Consider the following 20401-nt stretch of genomic DNA (forward strand, 5'->3'; position numbering starts at 1 on the left):
TTACGTGTGTTCACTGCGACTCTGATTAATACGTTTTTAGAATATACATATAATAATCAAAACTGCATTAAACTGATAATTATATTAAGTATTTACTTCAGTATTATTATATATATGTTTCAGTTCATAAGGATATTTTTTTATTAATAGACTTTTTAGAATTTCTATAGTTTCTTTTGTGTAATGGTTTAAAAAAATAAAATATATAAATAAATTACAAGTTTATGGATAAAGTAACAACCTGTCCCAATCCTGTAACATTTTGCCCCGGAGTAAGGTAAGTTGATACAAATGTAATGGGATATTATTTCACATTTCCTTGTAAATACTATAAAGTATAATGCAAAACTAAATACACCAATATATATTAAAAAGGTATACCTACTCTACCACACAAATAATGTAAAAAAGGGTTAAGTTTGAATTATAAAGTTTAACAAAAAAAATTGTAACAACCAACCCCGGTCTCCCCTAATCCACCCCTAAAATTGAGATTACTTCATTTTTGAAATGGAAAATGTCAAGAGCACCCAAAAAAACAAGGAGGTGCAAATTTTCAGAAGATTTGACACATAAATATAATATAATTATATGATACATATAACTGTAGTCACTGTTTCAAATAATCGATTTCCTTCAAGCAATTTGCGCAAAGGCTGTAGCTCTGAGCGGGTGCATTTTAGGACACATGTTTATAGGGAACAAAATATCTTATTTTGACTCAAAGAATATGCTGTTAAAATATTTGCAACGAATTTTGTAACACCCTGTATATTATCATAATGACGAGGACAAATAATTTTTAATTTTCTTAAATTTCTAACAATAACAGTTTAAAACTGGTCAAACAGAACATTGTATTTAAAAACATGCAACTAGTATACCAAAACTACCTTAAAATGATCATTAAAATAATTAATTATTAGTACAATATTAATTGTTTTCTTTAAGAATGCACATTTACTAAAACAATTATTGTATTATAATTATGTAAATAATGTAAAGTTTAACTTAATGAAGTCAATTATAAAACATATTAATTATAAAACGGTCTGTATTCTCTTTTAGAGACAGTTCTTGGGATCTAAAATAATATTATAAATGAGCACAGTAAATAAATGATGCTATTGATAAGATTTGATGAAGGTCTTTCGCGGGTCACTTGTTTCCTAATCAGTGATCAGTCGGGCTTGCAATGCTTTCTATACCGAGTAAACAAAATAAAAAATAAAAACGTCTTAACAGCGGACTTTATATACTTGCCACAGTTACCTAATCGCTCGAAAAGAGAGAGCTGGCGGTGCATGTTTTTCGTAGTTACAATATTCAACAAGTTCGCGAAAATAAACATTAAAACCGTAGTGAGTTAAATCCAATTTTTTTTTTGTAAATGTGTATGCTGTCTCATACGTGATCATGGATATTAGGAAAAGTTTTCTTTTTACGAAATGGTAAGTTCATATTTAATGTGTCCCAGAATAGAAATAATAAAAAACCTGCCTTACTACTCTATAAGACACGCTCATTTTATATGAAATATTTTTCATCTAATAATACCAAGTATTACAAGTTAGTAGGTCAATCTATTAATCGTATACAGGGTATCCGGAAGGTCGGTGCAATCCTTTAGGGAGATGATAGCTGAATTCATTTCGAAATTTTAAGCCAGACATGTACAGGTTGAAATCCTTTTGCATTTTTTCCAATAAATAAATAATTTTCATACTTAATTGGTAATACAGCGCAAGTTACAATTGATATCTTAGTTTCAAAGTTTATTTTGTTTTGTCTAATGTTAGTTTAATCAAAACTACCATAAATTCTAAGAATCTGTGTTAAGTGAGAGAAAAAGTAGGAACATTGAAACGTGAAAAATAATTGAGAGTTGAAATAAAATACTTTGTTTGATGTTTGAATAAAATTAAATAAAATTGCTTTCATCGCTTTTCAACCTTTTTAAAAATCCGCCTAGTTACCTCCCTTTATTTAAGGTTATCATTCATGCCGATATTTGGCCAATTCTCAGAATTAGACTAATAATTTCAATATTTAGGGATTATGTCAAGTTTTTATGTTTGATAAAACACAATTTTGCTTAAACCATTTATTTTTCATGCTCAAAATGTGTTCCGTCATTTCTAATACAGGCACGGGCCCTATTTCTTGCATCGGTGATGGTCACCCTTATACTTACTTAGTCATTTCTTCTTTCATTCAAAAAATAAACTATAGTTCAGAAAGACACTTACTAAATGACTGAATACTACTTGACTAATCTCCATTCCAACGAACATCGACAAGCAAGAATTTATTGCCAATCCGTCTCTCTGCTAAAAATTATTATAAAACTCAAAAATATTTGTTTTAACATCAAATTAAGCAGCATAAGTAAGTCTTCCAGGATTAAAGTTAAAAGGCTATTCCTTCTTTCCACCGGAAGATGGAATTAAATTATTCCATAAATGCGACAAGAGTAAAGAACTTAATCTTTTAGAAACTCTTTAATTTTTTAATTATTAGTCAAGCCCTAAAAAGTCCGGTCTGTACATGAGTAAATGGATCAACAACCATTTAGCGCACATTTGAATTTCAGGTCTAATGATGCCCTTAAGGTCAAATGCCTGATTGATTCTAACCAATCTCTTCCCTTGGTCTTATTAGTGTATATGAGGGCCCAGATGAAAAAATCAGGGATCCCAAGTTAGGCGATCTAGGGGTCAAGGAAAGGTGCCACCTCTGCCGATTCAACCTTCGCGAAAACAGTCGTCCAAGTACTTCCTGACGGCCAAGGTCCAATGTACTATACAACCATCTTGCTGGAACATTATTGGTCGTTATGGCCCCAAGAATCCAGATTCCGCTAGATGATAGGAGATATCATTTTCCAGAAACTGTTCATAGTTCATCTAAATGCTCTGGTAGATGTGGACCAATAAGAACTCTGCCTATGACTCCGGCCAATATGTTTACAGAAAATCTGCTATGAAATGAGTTTTGAATTGAAAATTTCAGATTTTTCTTTCCATTGTAGATTTACCGCTCTTGGAGCTCATTCATGGAGGTTGGTAATACCCTCCCTCAAAAATTTTGACTCATCCGTCCACAGAATACTACATCGAAAAAAAAACAGATTTTCGAGGTCCATGTCCAAAAAAAGCTGCAATTTGGATTTTTCTTGTACGTCCTGCACTCCCGCACCATAAAAGGGATACTTTATATCTTTGCACATAGTGGCCCACATCTTCTATTTAGAAAGGCCAAGATCTAGTATCTGCTTTGTTTTGAAACACTCTTTGAACTTTGGTAATCTAGATAACCCTTTTGGTACTAGCACTCGCTAAAGCCTCTGAAAATCCTAATGAGAGGCCCTAATTCAGTAAGTTTTATTTACCTGAACTGTACCACAATAGAAGCTTTAATTCTGAGAATTGGACAGACATTGGCATTAATGATAAATTAAAATAAAGGACAGTAACTAGACGTATTTTTAAAAAGGTTTCAACGGTAAAAGCAATTTTAATTAATTTTACTCAAGCACCAAACAAAGTATTTTATTTCAACTCTACAATTATTTGTCACGTTTTAATTTTTCTTGGAATTCTTGGAATTCATCGTATTTGATTAGATTCAATATTAGAAAAAAAATAAAGTTTCAAACTTATAAATCCATTGAGACTTGCTCTTTGTTTCCAATTAAGTGTGAAATTTGGGTATTTATTGGAAAAAATGCAAAAGTTGCAATAAAAAATTTAAAAACGGATTTTGACCCATACATGTTTGGCTTAAAATGTTTGAAATTAGTTTAACTATCATCCTCTTAAAGGGTTTCATCTACCTTCCGGACACCATGTATATAAAGATTCTAAGATCCTTATAACGTCTAAGTATACAGGATGACAATTTGAAAACGTACAATTGATATATCTTAGAAGCCAACAAAAAACTGCTAAGAATAAAAAATCTGAAAGCTACTAAAAATGCTTTTTAATGGTACTCTACAAAGCTAACGATGTAATTTTTTTTTCTGTTTATTAAATAAAACATTACTTAATTAAAATAAAATTTTATTAATTTTTTTTTGATTATTAATTTAAAAAAAGGAAATATTTTCTCATTATTATCGTCAACATAGGCATAAAAGAAGTTTACTTAGGTGATAGTGATAAGTCGATAAAAAGCGGTGTTTTAAATATTTTTACTGAGGCGAAAAGTTACTCTTTAAATTATTTTACTTACTCTTAATTATTGCATTTTATTACGGTACTACTTTTGTAGCAGAAATAGCATTTACCTGTATGAATCATTTCCACACGTTCAGCTGTTCTGGAAATAATTTATTTATTTATGCAAAAGAAGATCAGTGTTTGTTTAGAACAGCTTAAGTATTTAACAAAAGAAATGTAAGTCACATTTGCATTCGCCAGTTTTTGAGCATTTGAAGCATTGTTTGTTGCCGTCCATCAGAACAACGAGCCATACATTACTCTCGATCTAATGACATTATTATATAGCCAGTGTAAGATGTTGGGCCCAACATCGTACCCGGCTTCCATAAACTTACCCCAAAATCAAAACTCCTTTACTTTCTTCTGGACTAATTTCCAAAGGTTTTTGAGGTATTAATAGTGTTCTGAGTCCGGCAAGATTTCTTCCAGAATATCTCCTTTTCGTGAAAAGTATGACCTCTGTTTTGTCAGGATGTACAGAGATGTCCGTTTTCACGCAGCACCATCTTTGAATAATAACACTACCTCGATGAATTTGCCTGTGACTATAACAAGCGCATAAAACGCAAACAGTCTTCTCTCGCAGATCTCGTTGGTTTTCACCGTATCGAAGGCTGCTTCAACATCAAAGAAGAGTGCTAATGCAAGGTCCTTACTGTTGATGGCCCTCTCTGCTTTCTAACTACGGCAGATTTTTATAGAGCCGTTTCAGTAGACCGCCCTTTGGTGTACGACTTTTGGTTTTTATCGAGTGGATTTCCCTTTAGAATTATCTCAGTTAAATGTTTGTCAATCATCCTTTCTAAGATTTTCATTAGAAAGGACGTTAAACTGATGGCCCTATAAGACTGGACTAAGACCAGGTTGTAATTCTTTTTGCCGGCTTTAAGAATAAAGACGACATTGCTACACGGAAAGCAGCCTCCAGTTGAGAAAAGATTTTGTATATAGTGCAACTGCAGCACCTTTGGTATTATTTCGTTTGGTCCAGCTGCCGTGTATGGACAATTTATATATTATGCCATGTTATGGATAATTCACTAACTATTAATTTGATAGCGCTATTGGCCTAACTATTCTTTTGATAGCACTATCTGTCCAGCCAATCTCCAATCATGCTTTTGGTCGTTTCCTCGTAGTCCTCGACTGGATCCGTAACCGCATAAAGATATGCGGTTGGGATGTATGATACGAGGAGATGTTTTGGTTTCTCCACCACGGTACCTTGCGGGCACTTTTTCTTCTAAGAGAACATGCTGTCTTAAAAGCTTTATTGAGTAGTTGACCTAATTCACTTACCTTTATTTCTAAATTTATTTCTCTGGTTAGTATCGGCCCACCTGAGATCTTAAACATTTCCGACAAGAAATCAATGGCCTAATCTAGGGCCTGTGATTTTTTCTAAGCAGTTTTTTTCATCTCATTCAACTCTAATTCGGATCAAATCATTCGGTAATCTAACGTACTAGTAGTTATATCATTCGATATTCCATTGACCTGCCCTGTCTGCAATGTTGCGTACCTCAATCGTATAATTGCATTTTTTTTAAGAGCCTTCAGATAAGGTATCACAAGTAGGGATGTGCTATTTAAGATTATAAAGTTGTGGTAGCTGGGAGTGAAGAGGTAAGTGAAACAAGTTAGCTATTATATTATTTTGTTTCCCCCTCCCTGTTATAGAAAATGTTTTTAGTTATTTTTTTTGGTTTCTCAAATCTAGCCATTGTAAATTGTCACGCTGTAAATCTGGAACCCATATTTGGACTTGGAAAAAATCGTCAAGAAAATTGAAGTTGTGTTGTTTATCGATCATTGGTTTATGTAACAACGTTAACGAAATCTAGAGATTGTAGATTGTAGATTGAGAAGGGAGTCGTTTCGGCTGATCCGCCGCTCAGCACTGCTACCTGTGAGATATTTTGTGCATAACTCTACTTGTCTTAGTTTGTCTCAAAAAGTCTTAGACTTCTGCCGTACAAAGCTATAATTTGGGAGGTAGTTGTCCCACTTCTTGAGCTGTTGGTTGTACCCCTTCCAGGTACTTGAGCCTCTTGCAGAGTTGGGTCGGGCATTCACAGAGCAGGTGTTCTGCTGTTTCTGTGGCATTGCTGCAGAATCTACATTGGTCGTCCTCTGTTATACCTATTGCCTTTAGGTGATATTTCACTGGGCAATGACCGGTTAGGAGTCTGACTGATGTTCTGATGTCTGATCTGTTCATGTCTAGGAGCTGTTCAGCTCTTTTTCTAGAAGTGGTTATAAACTTTTTTGCCTGTCTTAGTCCTGGTGCTCTTCTCCAGTGCGACAGCAATTGTTCTTTTTCCCACCTGTTTAGGTCTTCGGTGATGTAGGTCTTCATTAAACCACAGTATGGCTCTGGACCATAGGTATGGTGTTTGAGCCCCTTTTTTTGCAAGGCGATCGGCTTCTTCGTTCCCCTCTATACCCCGGTGGCCAGTTAGCCACATTAGTGTTACTTGATTCTTTGTTGTAAGGCGCTTTAGGGTTTGTTTGCACTCCCAGACTAGCTTTGAATCACATTTAAAAGCTTTCAGGGCCTTTAGAGCAGCTTGGCTGTCTGATAGTATAAATATGTGTTTTCTTTGGAGGCCTTGGTTGATGCACTCTTCTGCACATTAGTCTATGGCAAGCACTTCAGCTTGAAAGATGTTAGGGTATTTGCCCAGTGACTTTGAGATCTTAATGTTAGGGCCTGACACGCCCAGTCCTGCTCCTTCTGTTAGTTTGGAACCGTTTGTGTACCATAGCGATGCATTGTCGGCTTTTGGTACTTCTTTTTTCTCCCATGATTGGCGATCATCTATGATCACTTCAAATGGAATTTCTAGATCCAGCATGGCCGTTATGTGGTCACGTGGTTTGCTGGCATTTTCCAGTTTAATTTCTTCGAGGATGCGCAGGTGACCACTTAAATCCCCAGGCTTAAATTTGCCGGTTTGGAAAAGAAGTGGAGGCATGTTTAGCAGTGTCTCTAAGGCTGTGGTAGGACAAGTAGACATTGCCCCGGTTATTCCTAGACATATCAGCCTTTGGACTTTGTTTAATTTGGTCTGTGCGGTTGTTTGTTTCGGCCACCATACCAGCGAAGCGTATGTGATGATGGGCTTAATGACTGTTTGGTAGATCCAGTATACCATTTTCGGTTTTAGCCCCCATGTCTTGCCAACGAGTTTGCGGCATGTCCAGATTGCCACTATGGCTTTGGAAATGGTCTTGTCTAGATGATTGTTCCAAGTTAGTTTGTGGTCCAAGGTAACCCCCAGGTATTTCACCTCGTTAGAAAATGTTAGCTGAGTTCCGTTTAATATAGGTGCTCTGAGTTCTAGCTTCCTTCTTCTGGTAAACGGCACTAAAATTGTTTTTCTAGGATGTAAAGATAATCCTTCAGTTTCGCCCCAGTTTTATATAGTATTTAGGGCACTTTGCATTCGATTCGATATTACGCCCTCGTGCTTGCCCCTAACTATTACTACCAGGTCATCTGCGTAGCCTAGAACTGTGAATCCGGATCTACTTAATATGTTAAGAATTTTGTTTACTACTAATGTCCACAGTAGAGGTGACAGAACCCCTCCTTGGGGACATCCTTTTACTGTGGTTACTGTTGCTGTCGCTCCATTTATTTCTGCTGTGATGGAGCGGTGCTTGAGCATTGATCCTGTCCACTTTACGATGGGGGCCTCCACCCCCCAGTCTTGCAAGGGTTTTGTTATGGACAGGTGTGAGTTATTGTCGAATGCTCCCTCCATGTCAATGAATGCAGTAAGAGCAATTTCTTTGCAGTCGTTTGACTTTTCTATGTCTCTTACGAGGCAGTGCAGTGCACTTATTGTAGATTTGCCTGCTTGGTAGGCAAATTGTCTAGGGTGGAGCGGTGTTCTAGAAAGAGTTACGCTTCTTATGTATTGGTCGATTGCTTTCTCCATTGTTTTTAGAAGAAAGGAGGTTAGACTAATCGGGCGATATGATTTTGCTTCGTTTTCAGGACGACGCCCCGTTTTTGGTATGAATATTACATTAGCCTCTCTCCAAGCTAGTGGTACGTGTCCTAAAATGAGGCTGGCTTTAAAGATTTTTTGTAGGTGTACTTTTAGTATCTCATAGCCTCTTTGTAGCAGAGCTGGGAAAATTCCATCTTTGCCTGGAGATTTATAGGGCTTAAAGCTTTCGATTGCCCATTTGATTCTGTTAGTTGTGAGGATTTTGCTTGCCAGCCTTTTACTTCTCCCGTTTGGGTTTTGGAGCCCTTCGTTTTGGAGGTTTGACTGGTTCTGGTTATCTTCAATAATCTGCGATCCCGGGAAGTGAGTCTGAAGAAGTACCTCTAGGCTTTCTTTTTGATCGTTACAGTATTCACCGCTTGGCTTTTTTAGTAGACCAATTCCGTTGGAATGATTTTTTGAAAGGATTTTTTGCAGACGTTATGCTGGGGCTAATTTATCTATTCCCTCGCAGAACTGCCTCCATGATTTCCTTTTTAATTTTCTAAGTTCTTTGTTGTACACGGTGAGGGCTGTTTTGTAACGAAATCTAAAGCTGCATGCAGACGATGGAACCGAATAATTCACAAGCATCTTGCGAACCGCTTGTAAGAACAAACGAACGTATTTTTAGGCTGAACATATATCGAGTAGAAAACTGAGATAAACCATTTTTGTTATGCACACTTAGTAGCAAAAACACAACAGAAATTTCCCTCTATGAATCTTCCTTTGAGTTTTTATTGTAATGATGTATATTGTTGAGAGTCCCACGAATTGTCCAAACTACAACTGTGATTTCTTTCGTATTCCTCAGAAAAACCGACTAAAAATTATGGAAGCGATGTGTTGTCAACGGGTCACGAACCTCTTAGAGTCGGTTGGACCCTCGGTTGGACCAGACTCAAGTATTTGCTGTGTTAAAATGTGGACAAATCATGTTTGAATGCTCGGACAGCAGAGCCGCTATTAAAGCTATTCTAAATAAAAATGTCTAAAATGGTAAGCTCCAAGCTTGTACTGGAGTAGAGGGTACTAGAGGAACTGGTGAAGAAGAGAGTGAAGGTTTTTGGGTTTAGCTTACCTGGGTGCCTGATGAGCTAAGCAATGTTGCTAATGAGGAAACGGAATCTCTTTCTAACCTGAGATCCGAAAAACTGCCGGAGGGGCCTGAACCTACAATTGGCATAGGGAAATGTGTAGCTGCTGCATCAATAAAGAGTCTGCTTTATAGAGAGACCCTCCGGAAGTAGCTGGCATGAGACATACTAAGGCGCACATTTATAGGCCCTGTGCCTCTCTCACTAAACTACTAGTGCGCTTAAAGACACGCGAAATCCTGCTAGTAACGGATCTTGTAACTGTGCCCTTGTGTTGGAATGAGGAAGAAATGGCAAACCACGTCCAACACTCATGCATGTTATGTTTAAATATCTGGCCAATACTTATACCTAGCGACATGAAATTAATTAAACCGGGACGCCTCATTGGCTTCTCCAAAGCTACTATTGGTCTCTGGTAATCTTCGTTGAGGCATAACGGTCCAATAGAAGACCTTTGAGCTAACAGCCCTATGGCTGTCACTGACCCAATTCATTCGTTTATTTATTATCATCAATGTCGGCTAGAAAAAGCGGCCTAGAGAAAGTGTAATTTATTTTGCGATACGACTTTAAATTATATCAAATAAAAATAATATTCTTGGATTTTCCTACAAATAATCGATTTCCCGAAATTTTCTCTCTCTCGATTCCGAGATCCTAATGGTCCCCTTGAATTTGGGACATTTATAAAAATAATTACTTACTTAATCATGTAAGTAATTATTTTTGTTATTTATTTTGCACGGGGCCGTGTATAATGTTATAGCTTCTTACGTATATTTATATGCGTATTTATACGTATTTTTATAGTTTTAACGTCATACTCGTCTCATTAAAATTCTTAACATGTGAAGACAACGGCTGTGACAGCTTGATATACCTGTATTATACTATAACATGTATAATTAATTGTGCATGCGTGCGTAAAACATAAATCTAAATCTTGACTGACTTTTTTTAAAAAATGGACGAGTTATAGCGGCAGGTAAACTATTTTGGTCATAAAAATTATAAATGGGCGCTATGTTAGATAAAAGTTAGGTGCAGAATGAAAAAGTTAAGGCTGGACACACATAATTAATCAAATAAATACTTTTCGGATCAGAAAGAATATATCCAAAATCTCTGTATTATATAAATAAAAAATATTTAAAAAAGTTAATTTACTAAATTCTGCTCTATTGATATATTAATATTAATTAAGAATTAAATAAGTCGCTTATAACAACCACTGGTGAACCTGTTTGTAGAACCCCCTAGACGACATGGCTGAAACACATCTTTCCTGGAGGATTTTCTTACTCTCCAACTCCCTGCAGGGGACTGAAAAGATAAAATTTCTTAAAGCCTTTATCTGATGTAGCACAATCTACCTCGAATTGTCCAAATATTTCGTTAAAAAAAAACATTATACAGATCGATTTTTAATTTTAGAGGGACAAAATAATCCTTCATTTATAAATCTATAAAATCAACCCTTAGACCATGGTGATAATACTTTCACTTATAACCCACAAGTTTCAACTTGCTTCCTGCGTTTAGCGGTGGTGTTTCCTAGAGAAGTTAAACTCAGCCTTTTCTAATTTTTTAAGAAACCCAATATCGACAAAAATTGTTCTTTAATAACGTACCAATGCACATTTAATGGTTCATACCCAAAATATTAGGCTAATTCTCTAGAATAACGGTATATTACCATGCTGTACAAAGTAATGCTCCGGGTTTTGAGTCATATTACAATCAATCAGTATGATGAGTATGAGCGAAATATTGGATATTCGACGTAGAAGTGTCTGTCCAAAGTATGGATTTTAAAAAAATATATAGGTTCCGTGCCTACAGAATTAAACTAATTCAGGAACTGAACGAAGGTGAATCCTTATCACCTCTGCCTGCAATTTTGTGAAATTATGAGCAAACAAATCATTGATGATCCTCAATTTATTCTAAATGTTTTTTTAATTCTGACAAGTACTCCTTTTTTTCTTAAAAGTACTATAAATAGACACAATTGTAGATATAAGTACATAATATCCCGATATCCCGAAAAATTTAATTTGTGCATTAGATTTTAATAGGAGAAATGAATTAAAATTTTGATTGACTTTGAGTAACTTGAACTAGTGTTAATCAGCTTTAGTTAATATCATTGAGGAAGATGACCGTTATGGGCTACAAGATCGAATTTTCCAGCCAGTATTCTACGAAAATTTTTCCGCGAAGATGGTTTGGACGAAGAGGTCATATTGAATGACCTACCAGATTTCCTGATCTGTCGCCACTTGACTTTTTCTTTTAGCCAATAACCAAAATTTAGATTTGCGGTGTCAATCAGTTTTTAAATATATCATCAGTTTAAAAACTTTTGCTATGGTCATTTTTATATTGAAGCGGACTGGACACTTGCACGCATTAAAAACTTACTAAACTAAAAGATGAGTTAAACGTCTGTACAGCTATCTAAAATTACAGTTACTCAAAGGATTTACTTGTTCATATCAAAAAATGCGTGGTTTATGTACTAAAACTCATAGCAAACACATTCCATAGGGTAGTATCAGCTTATGGGCACGAAATAGTTGTAGTTAGTGAAACTTAGCTTAAGTTTCCATTATTTATTTATTCAGAACTTGGGATCCAAACAGAACAAAGCCCAAAGAAAACATCCTGATATCACAGTTACAAAAGTTGACGGGCAAGTGCATTACATGTGATTTTAGAGAGTTAAAATATCAGACAAGATAGAAAAGGGTGTTGCTGGGTTATTTCCGAACATAGGATACCCGATATATTTTTACAGATTTTGATAAAGAATGATGTTCTAAAAACAATAATCATGATTCCCTATCAGAAAATTAATTTTATAGCAGAGAAACATAAAAATTTATTGGTTTAACTTCTCAGTCTGTTAATTAATATTAATTTTATATAAAGGCCATATATTACTAAAGCAAACTATAATTTACTAAAAACATAAGTATAGATTATAGGGGCTCTTCGAGAAAACCATTATATTGTAGCGTTATTTCCGTTCGTTAGGTGAGAATTAAAACAATCGAAAATAGTCAACTAACTTATTTATACACTTCACTACGAAAACACGATCACTCACGACTACTAAAGATATTTATTTTTACTATATTTATTTACAACTATATAAATTTGGTGTCAATATTCTAAAATTTACTTTACTAAACTGACAACTATCGGCGATGCGGCTCCTGATATACTGGGCAGAACGCCGTTCCGGAAGATTCCCGCTTAACCGTCGAGATGTCGTGCGGTGTACCACTTGTGTTATTTCGGAATGACGGAGATTCAGCTGGTTTCTCAGTGTTTACAATATCGTTACAATATAGAGCATTTATCAAAATAGTTCATTAAGCAAAATTTCATATTCAAATCACAACAGTTTTTACCACTAACCAAAACTCATTATTTCATTCTTGACACATGTTTCGCCAACGATGTTAGCATCTTCGGGGGAAGATAAAAACTAAACTAAAACTACTTACAAAAAGGCTTATATACTAAAGATGTAACTAATAGAGCGAAAAATTCAATAAAGCATAGTTGAACAAAGTGTAAACACTAACTATAGGGGATTAGAGCTTTATCCCTATTAAAAATCATTAGCGAAACTCATGTCGAGAATTAAAAAAATAGTTTTGGTTACTGGTAAAAACTGTTTTGTATCACACCAAAGGTTCCAACAATAGGACTAATATTTTATATAATTAAAATAAATGACGAACAAAAGCGGGCCAAGAAAACAGAATCCTAAAAGGACTACAAACACTGACCTGATTCTGAATCATAATGCTTTTATTAAATGCCTTACTGAAATCCGTATAAATAATCCACTTGACACAATTAGTTAAAATACTATATGTATTAAAAATACTTAATAAGTTTAATTAAGTAAATTTTAACTGTACAATTTTCTTCTATAAAATGCTAGACTGTTATTGATAAGCTATTTTTTTAAAACGCTCCGGAAAAAACTTGTATAAAAGGTAAAAAACGCGAAATCTACAGCATCACAAATACATTTAATAAAATTACGAAGGTTACATGTCTCGCTCGACTAGAGCATCATCAGACCTAAACAATAATTAAAATTATGTAACCCGAAAAAAGGAGAATTCAACAAAAACTTACCATAACATACACAAAACACCTGACATATAAGTAAACAAAGATTACAATAAAGTGGCACTATCTATGTACAAAGAACTCAACTAAACAATCAAATCACTTTATACATTTTAGAAATCTAACCATCATTTAAGAGTCTAGAACTACTTAAGGTTATTAAAAACTAGGTGGCCATCAAAATCAAACCTTTCATTAACACAGGACAGATCTGGGCTTTTAAAAGCTTTACTTATCTCCATTGTCTCCAACAAGTCTAGTTTTTTACTTTTGTTGCATTGATGCAGTATTTTTATATTTTGGCTGTCAGGAAAATTATGTTTGGAGTCGAGGAGGTGATTAGCAAAAGCTGATCTGGTCACTGTGATTTCGGTATTTTTAAATTTATTATATTGGGGCTTGTGTTCACTAATCCTAGTAGAAATCTTCCTACCAGACTGGCCTGCAGGGCACTCTTTACACCTAATCTCATAAAGTCCCGGAGAAGATAGCGGGGGTAGTTTATCTTAAGTTTTAATGTCTTTTTAATGTATTATTGGTTTTAAAAGCTGGGGTTATGCCAAAGGGAGAAAAAAGTGGGATAGTTGTGACAAAATTGGTCCAAAATAAGTAAACGACCTAAAAGTTTTGATATAGTTTGTTTGTTGTCTGATAAAATTAAATGATAATTTATACTTGTTCACATACTGAAAATACATTTTATATATAGGTTTAAGAGGGAAAAAGTTACTGACTGCTAGTTGTTTAATGGTAAGGAATTCTTTTTTAAAAGCTTCACGAGAAAGGGATGTTAAAAAGTCTGTAAAATAAAGAATAGAAAGCAGGAAATTTATGTGAGGACGGTGACGTTGAATTATATTGTATAATATTATCTGTTGTTGCTTGCTTACGAAATATTTCAAAGGATATCTTATTTCTTTCTCTCTTAAGTAATAAATCTAAGAATGGTAAGGAGTTGTTCTATTCCCGTTCGATTGTGAACTCAATTTTAGAGTGAAGAGAGTTGACATAATTATGGAAATTTGTAAGCTCTATCTCACTTCCATTCCAAATCAAACATATATCATCCACATACCGTTTATAAAAGATGATGTTATTTTTAAAATTACTGCTCATTATTTTTGTTTCTAAGTTGCTAAGAAATACTTCACTAAGAAATGGCGATAAACAAGAGCCCATTGCTAGTCCTTCTTTTTGTTTGAAAAAACGGTTGTTAAATTGGAAAAAATTTTGATCTAACACAGTAGAAATTTTTAAATCTTTTTTAATAATAATTTTATTTATTTTACTAATTTGTTTTGTGTATGTTATGGTAAGTTTTTGTTGAATTCTCCTTTTTTTGGGTTACATAATTTTAATTATTGTTTAGGTCTGATGAGCTCTAGTCGAGCGAAACATGTAACCTTCGTAATTTTATTAAATGTATTTGTGATGCTGTAGATTTCGTGTTTTTTACCTTTTATAAAAGTGTATGAAAAGCATAATTTGCTGATTGGCTTGTAGTTCTTGACATTATTTCTTTGACCATTCTTAAGAATTGAGATAATTAACGAAAGCTTCTGGCATGTAAAACTCTGCATGATAAAAATTTATTAAGCAACAAGTTTAAAGTAAGTCTGAATTGTTTTTGGCAAAGATTTTGATATCTCATCCGTGTCACATTAATTCTGCAAAGAGTTTTATTTTGATTTAAAATTATTTTCAATAGTGACAAAATTACTTTAAAAGTTGTGATACATGTTTACTCTGAAAACTGTTTCAAGAATTCAAATATCCCCAGCATGACAGCCATTATTCTTCTTTGAACATGTAGTAATCCAATCCCGCCAGATTGCATATTTTCTCATACTAGTAACCTCATGATCCAGTATTTTCAACCATTTCATTATTCAACCATGATTCTGTAATAAAGCTAAGGAATTTTTTTTTAGTATTTTAATATATTTATTAATAAAGGCTTTAGAGCTGTCCTCATCTAAAATTTTGATAAAGTCTCAGGCAGGGGTTTTCTTGATGTAGACCTTTATATATGTTGATAGTTTTCCATCCTCTAGGCCCTTTTATAGGGCAAATTTCCTTGTTGAGTCTTGCCATTCTGTTGAATAAGACTTAAACATAAGACTTAGGAGTCACAGAGTCTACTATGAACTAAGTGCATTTAAAGCTGCTTTCGATATTTAGAGGTTTAATGTGGTATCACGATCCTTTCTGAGAAAGATTTAAAACCCAATTTTTAACAAATAAATCTCGTTTTAGAAAATGACCTAGTGGAATCTTATTGTTGTATGAGAACAAAGTCAAAGTTAAACTTATATATCGCTTAATTTTTTACAACACATAAAATATTATTAACAAAGCAATGGGAAATAAAGTACTCCACAGAATACAATAGATCCGAAAGCATTTAGAACAGATAAAATAAGTAATTAGATGCTAATAGGTAGTACAAATACCTTGTTAAAAATAAGTAAAATGTAATAAAATGACAGACAATTAAAACAACGCAATAAAACAGTAATGTAAATTAATATACAATGCATTTGTCACCACTGAAAACATTAAAAGAAACAACACTGAGGAAATCAAAAAAATGTTGAACCAAGTACAGTCAAAATGAAGAGCCACAAACAATCAATGTAAAAGTCATCCAGACTATAGTTGAGTTTTTTACTCAGCAACCTTTTTAAATTAGTCCTAAATATACACAGTAATGGTAATTCTTTTATGATACGGGAAAAGATCTTAAGCATTTCAAATATTAATGACTTTTTTAATTAGATTGGATGTAGGAATGGGTAGATACAAGTGCAAATTGGTACGAATTCGTGTTGCACATCTTGGAAGTTGAACAGTAAAGTTGGTACGGATTTTATAAATAAGTCAAGATGTTTGCAAGATATATAAGTGAAAAATAAGATTTTTTTCTTAAAATTTTATCACCCTGTTGCGCAAACTTGCTTATTTTGAGGCCCTCTACAACGCCTTCAAGTTTGTGCTACTAATTATGAAACACCATGTATATCTTAAGGCGCGTTTCTGTATCACAAAAAGTAAATTTAGCAAGTAACCACTTGCATTACCCCAAAAGGGATGGCATAACGAGGGTGCGATTCTAGCAGAGCATATTACCCTGATCTCTCCCCCTCAGGTCTAAGTTCTCCACATATCAGTCTAACTGCATAACATTTAGATGAGTGCCTCCGTGCAAGCTCCGTAACTTTAGGTTGCCGTCAATGATGATCCTAGAAAACATGTTGCTTAACTTGTGAATCCGCAGAAGTGACACCTGCCAGTGTTCCTCCAAAGCACAAAACTTTAAGTCTTCTAGTGATTGGGGGAAAGAAGGTTTTGACGCGAACCATTGTTTAATTTGCAAAAAGTGTGTAGTTACAGTTGTAAGAAGGGACTCACTGTCAGGCAAATGCAAGAGAATCGTGGTGTTATCGGCAAACAAGGTAAATTTTTCTCGTATGTCCAGATTTGCCAGGTCATTGATATAAGGAAGTATATAAATAGTATAGTGCTAAGAAGAGACCTCTAAGGAACATTCCGGTTATATCTCCATAATCCAAGCAATTAAAGATCACAAACACCCGCTGTCGACGGGTCGACGGTCTTTAAGATAAAAGTAGAACTAGGACAACATCACTCCTTTTATGCCTTGATGCTAAAGCTTCTGAACAAGATCTCATAGCTAACGCAGTGAAAAGCTTTTGAGAAGTTACACAAAATAGCTGCTAAAGCTCCACCACTACTTACCTGAAAATAAAGATCACTGAGAAAATTGTAAATGACATTACTTTTGTTTAAAGCTATTTGAAGATATTAAACGAGTCTTCACCAGCTTTTTAACTAGTTTTCAGAGGGTTGAAAGCCAAAGAGATGGGTTTAAAATTTGGTGGATCATCAAGACTTCCAGCCTTATAAATAGGAGTAGCCTTTGTCAAATTCAGACATGTCGGAAAAGTTCTCATTATCCAAAAAGTGTTAATTGTTTTAGCTAGTGCATTTACCACAGTTTCTGGCAAACTCAAGATAGGCCATTCTCACCACAGGAATTTTTGTTTTTAATACTGATAATAGTGTTTTTAGTAGAATTTTTGGATAGTGTTTAATTTAATATAATCAAGTGATGATGATGGTTTTCGATAATATTGCAAAAAAAAATTAAGTTTATTGTCTAAGAACACATTTGCGGAATGCTCTTTTGTAAAGATCTACAATCGGAAAAATGTAAATAAAAATTTATGTAATTTTATGTATATATATTATTCTTTTATAATTAATACATACGAAGCGCAAGTTATATTCTAATATAATGAAGGAACCACAAAGCCAAGAGTTGGTGCAAAAATGGTTATTGAAGATAATCTTAGGTAAAAACGTAATTTTTCCTTTGAACTATTAAATTGTATATTGTACAATATCATCAACTTCGTATAATAGATTTGATCCTACCAAATTAAGATTTTTGTTTAAACTATTACTTTCTATATTCATAAATCCCTGGCAAGGTTAACATTTTGTGGATCATTTGTTTATTCGGACATTTTAATTTTAAACTTTATTTCAGGGTATTTTGTCGAATAAATTTACTATTATAATAACTTATAACTTACATTAGGAGAAATTTCTGGATTTAGAATTGGAAGGTGGATGTCGTTGACAATTCTCCAACATTTCCTGGCTGTTTTGAGACCCTCATTGGTCGATAATATCTGGAACTATATATAAAAAAATATTGATGAGAACGATGGCATATAGATACTTCCTTACTAAGTGAATAAATTGTAAATTTTTTGCAGAAAGTTTTAAGAGCATTGCGGAACCAGGATCTGCAACGACGGGATTAGTTTATTTCTTATTTTTATGATGGGATAGGAAGCACTAAACAGCTCCATCAATTTGGCATGAAAATCTAAGATTGGATCTAGTAAGCTCTGCACATGATTACAGCCCGATTGTGAAAAATCTTTAAATTTTTTCTATAGACAATTCGATCATGTTTGGATAGCAGACTTAACAGAGTTTGATACAGTCCAAAGATTGCCTAATGATCAGAAAGAGCGAGGTTGTTTTCACTTAACACTCTGCTGTATTACATGAAATATTAGTAGAAATGTCGTCAATGGTACTAGAAGAAAATTTATTAACACGAGTATACGAATTTACATGAGGAGTTCGCGTGCATAACCGGATATTTCCACTTTCAGATAATTTTTAGGAAACACGAAAAACGCCCTGTGTATTTATATTTAAAAATAGTAATATTTAAAGAAAATAGCTTTAATTAAGCGGAGTTGACCAATTTATTAACATAAAAAGAAACAAACAAAAAAATAACAATTTATCATTATTAGCAATAAAAGTTTGTATATATCCGTTTTTCCACAAAAATGAGACATAGTAAGCAAAAATATATATTTATTTCTCTTTAAACAAACTGGATCAAGTTAATTAATTTGACAAAAGTAATAAAAGGAAACTAAGTATCCGCATTCGTTTCGGTATTGTTACTATGTAATAGGTTTTTGTACCACAAAAAATCTTCCCTGTTTCGCCAATCATTCCCAAAATGCTCCAGCAAATAATTTAAACTTCTATTCTGATATGGATAACTGATATGATATTGACTGCCGTAATGCTGAAAAAAAATCAGTCCCTCAGGCCAACTTTTTCTTTTCTTTCAAAAGTTAATTGTGGTGTTCTAGAACACTCATGAATATTTTGTTTTACAAAACAAAAGTAATTAGAAACTTTTTGGTAATTTTTTTATGCGACTATTCGTATGGTCACGCAATATATAAAACCTAAATCAATGGCCGTGTGCAACAAATGTTGCGTCTCACTTCCACCTGCCTAAGCCTGTCATTTCGAGAAGCATAGTTGTACGTAGCATCTGTATTAGGCATCCTTTTTCCTCCGAATGCACAAGTTCGGAATAAAACTTTATAAGCTGTGCATCGAAAAGGGATATACTTACAGTATGTTGATTTATTGTGGGCAAGATCGGGTAGAGGACCAATCTTCATCACAAAAAGTAGTACTCACTCTTACAAATGACTTACTTGACAAAGGACGTATTACTTTTACAGATAATTTTTATACAAGTGTGGTTTTGGAACATGCTCTACTTGCCAAGAACACTCACTTAGATGGCACTCTTCGATCAAATCGAAAATTGAATTCTAAGCAAATTGTTAACAAAAAGCTCAGGAAATGAGAAAGCGAGCTGAAAGCACCTCAGGTCTAATTTTCCAAAAGTGGAAAGACAAAAGAGATGTGCTTACCTCATCCACAAAACACACTGATAAGTTAGTAACCATGATAAAGAATTCCGAAAACCTGCTGCGATTGTTGACTATAACAAACATAAAGCCTCCATTGATCTTTCGGATCAAATGAAGTTTTAAACCACTTCATTACGCAGAGCGAATGAAAGTAGTAGCGTAAAAAAGTAGCGAATGAAAAACTGTCCATCACAGGGGTCAAATAGAAGATCGTAAACAGTCTCTTAGGTCTTGATATTGAGCAACCCAGGCAAAATGTTGCTTTGGAACAGCGTCAACCTTAGAACATTGAAAGCCTTTTAATTTTCTAAGGCGTCAACATTCGTTGGAAGTTGTTGGTAACAGACGTCGATGCGCTATTTGTTATCTCAAGCTTCAAAGAGAATCTGGACGCTTTTTTCAGGTACATAACTGTACCAAATAATTTTTAAATGTTTCAATTTGGATGTATTTCGTTTATTTCTTTAGCTTTCTTGCTTTTATGCTGTATTTTAATCAATAAAAATGTTTATTCTCTATACATTTTGATTTTATAAATGACTTACCTCTGAGACACCACAGATATGTCACGCGGCTATTATTGAAAGTAACAAGAGACACCACATTTATGTCTCACGGCAGTTAAC

The 20401-nt window shown here is 34.1% G+C and overlaps 1 protein-coding gene across 2 annotated transcripts in view; it reads left to right on the forward strand.

Moving 5' to 3' along the window:
- The first annotated feature begins 1264 nt into the window (after positions 1-1264).
- Positions 1265-20401, forward strand: part of LOC126744568 (ATP-binding cassette sub-family G member 4) — a 217662-nt gene continuing 198525 nt past the window's right edge. Inside the window, exon 1 of one of the 2 annotated variants that reach the window (XM_050452029.1) lies at positions 1265-1451. In XM_050452029.1, the coding sequence (XP_050307986.1) occupies positions 1417-1451 (35 nt within the window). In that variant the 5' untranslated portion in view covers positions 1265-1416. The remainder of the gene's footprint in view (positions 1452-20401) is intronic. The other variant, XM_050452030.1, reaches the window with a different exon arrangement.

The sequence above is a fragment of the Anthonomus grandis genome, chromosome 14 (genome assembly GCF_022605725.1).
Source record: "Anthonomus grandis grandis chromosome 14, icAntGran1.3, whole genome shotgun sequence".
Classification (NCBI taxonomy): Eukaryota; Metazoa; Arthropoda; class Insecta; order Coleoptera; family Curculionidae; genus Anthonomus; species Anthonomus grandis.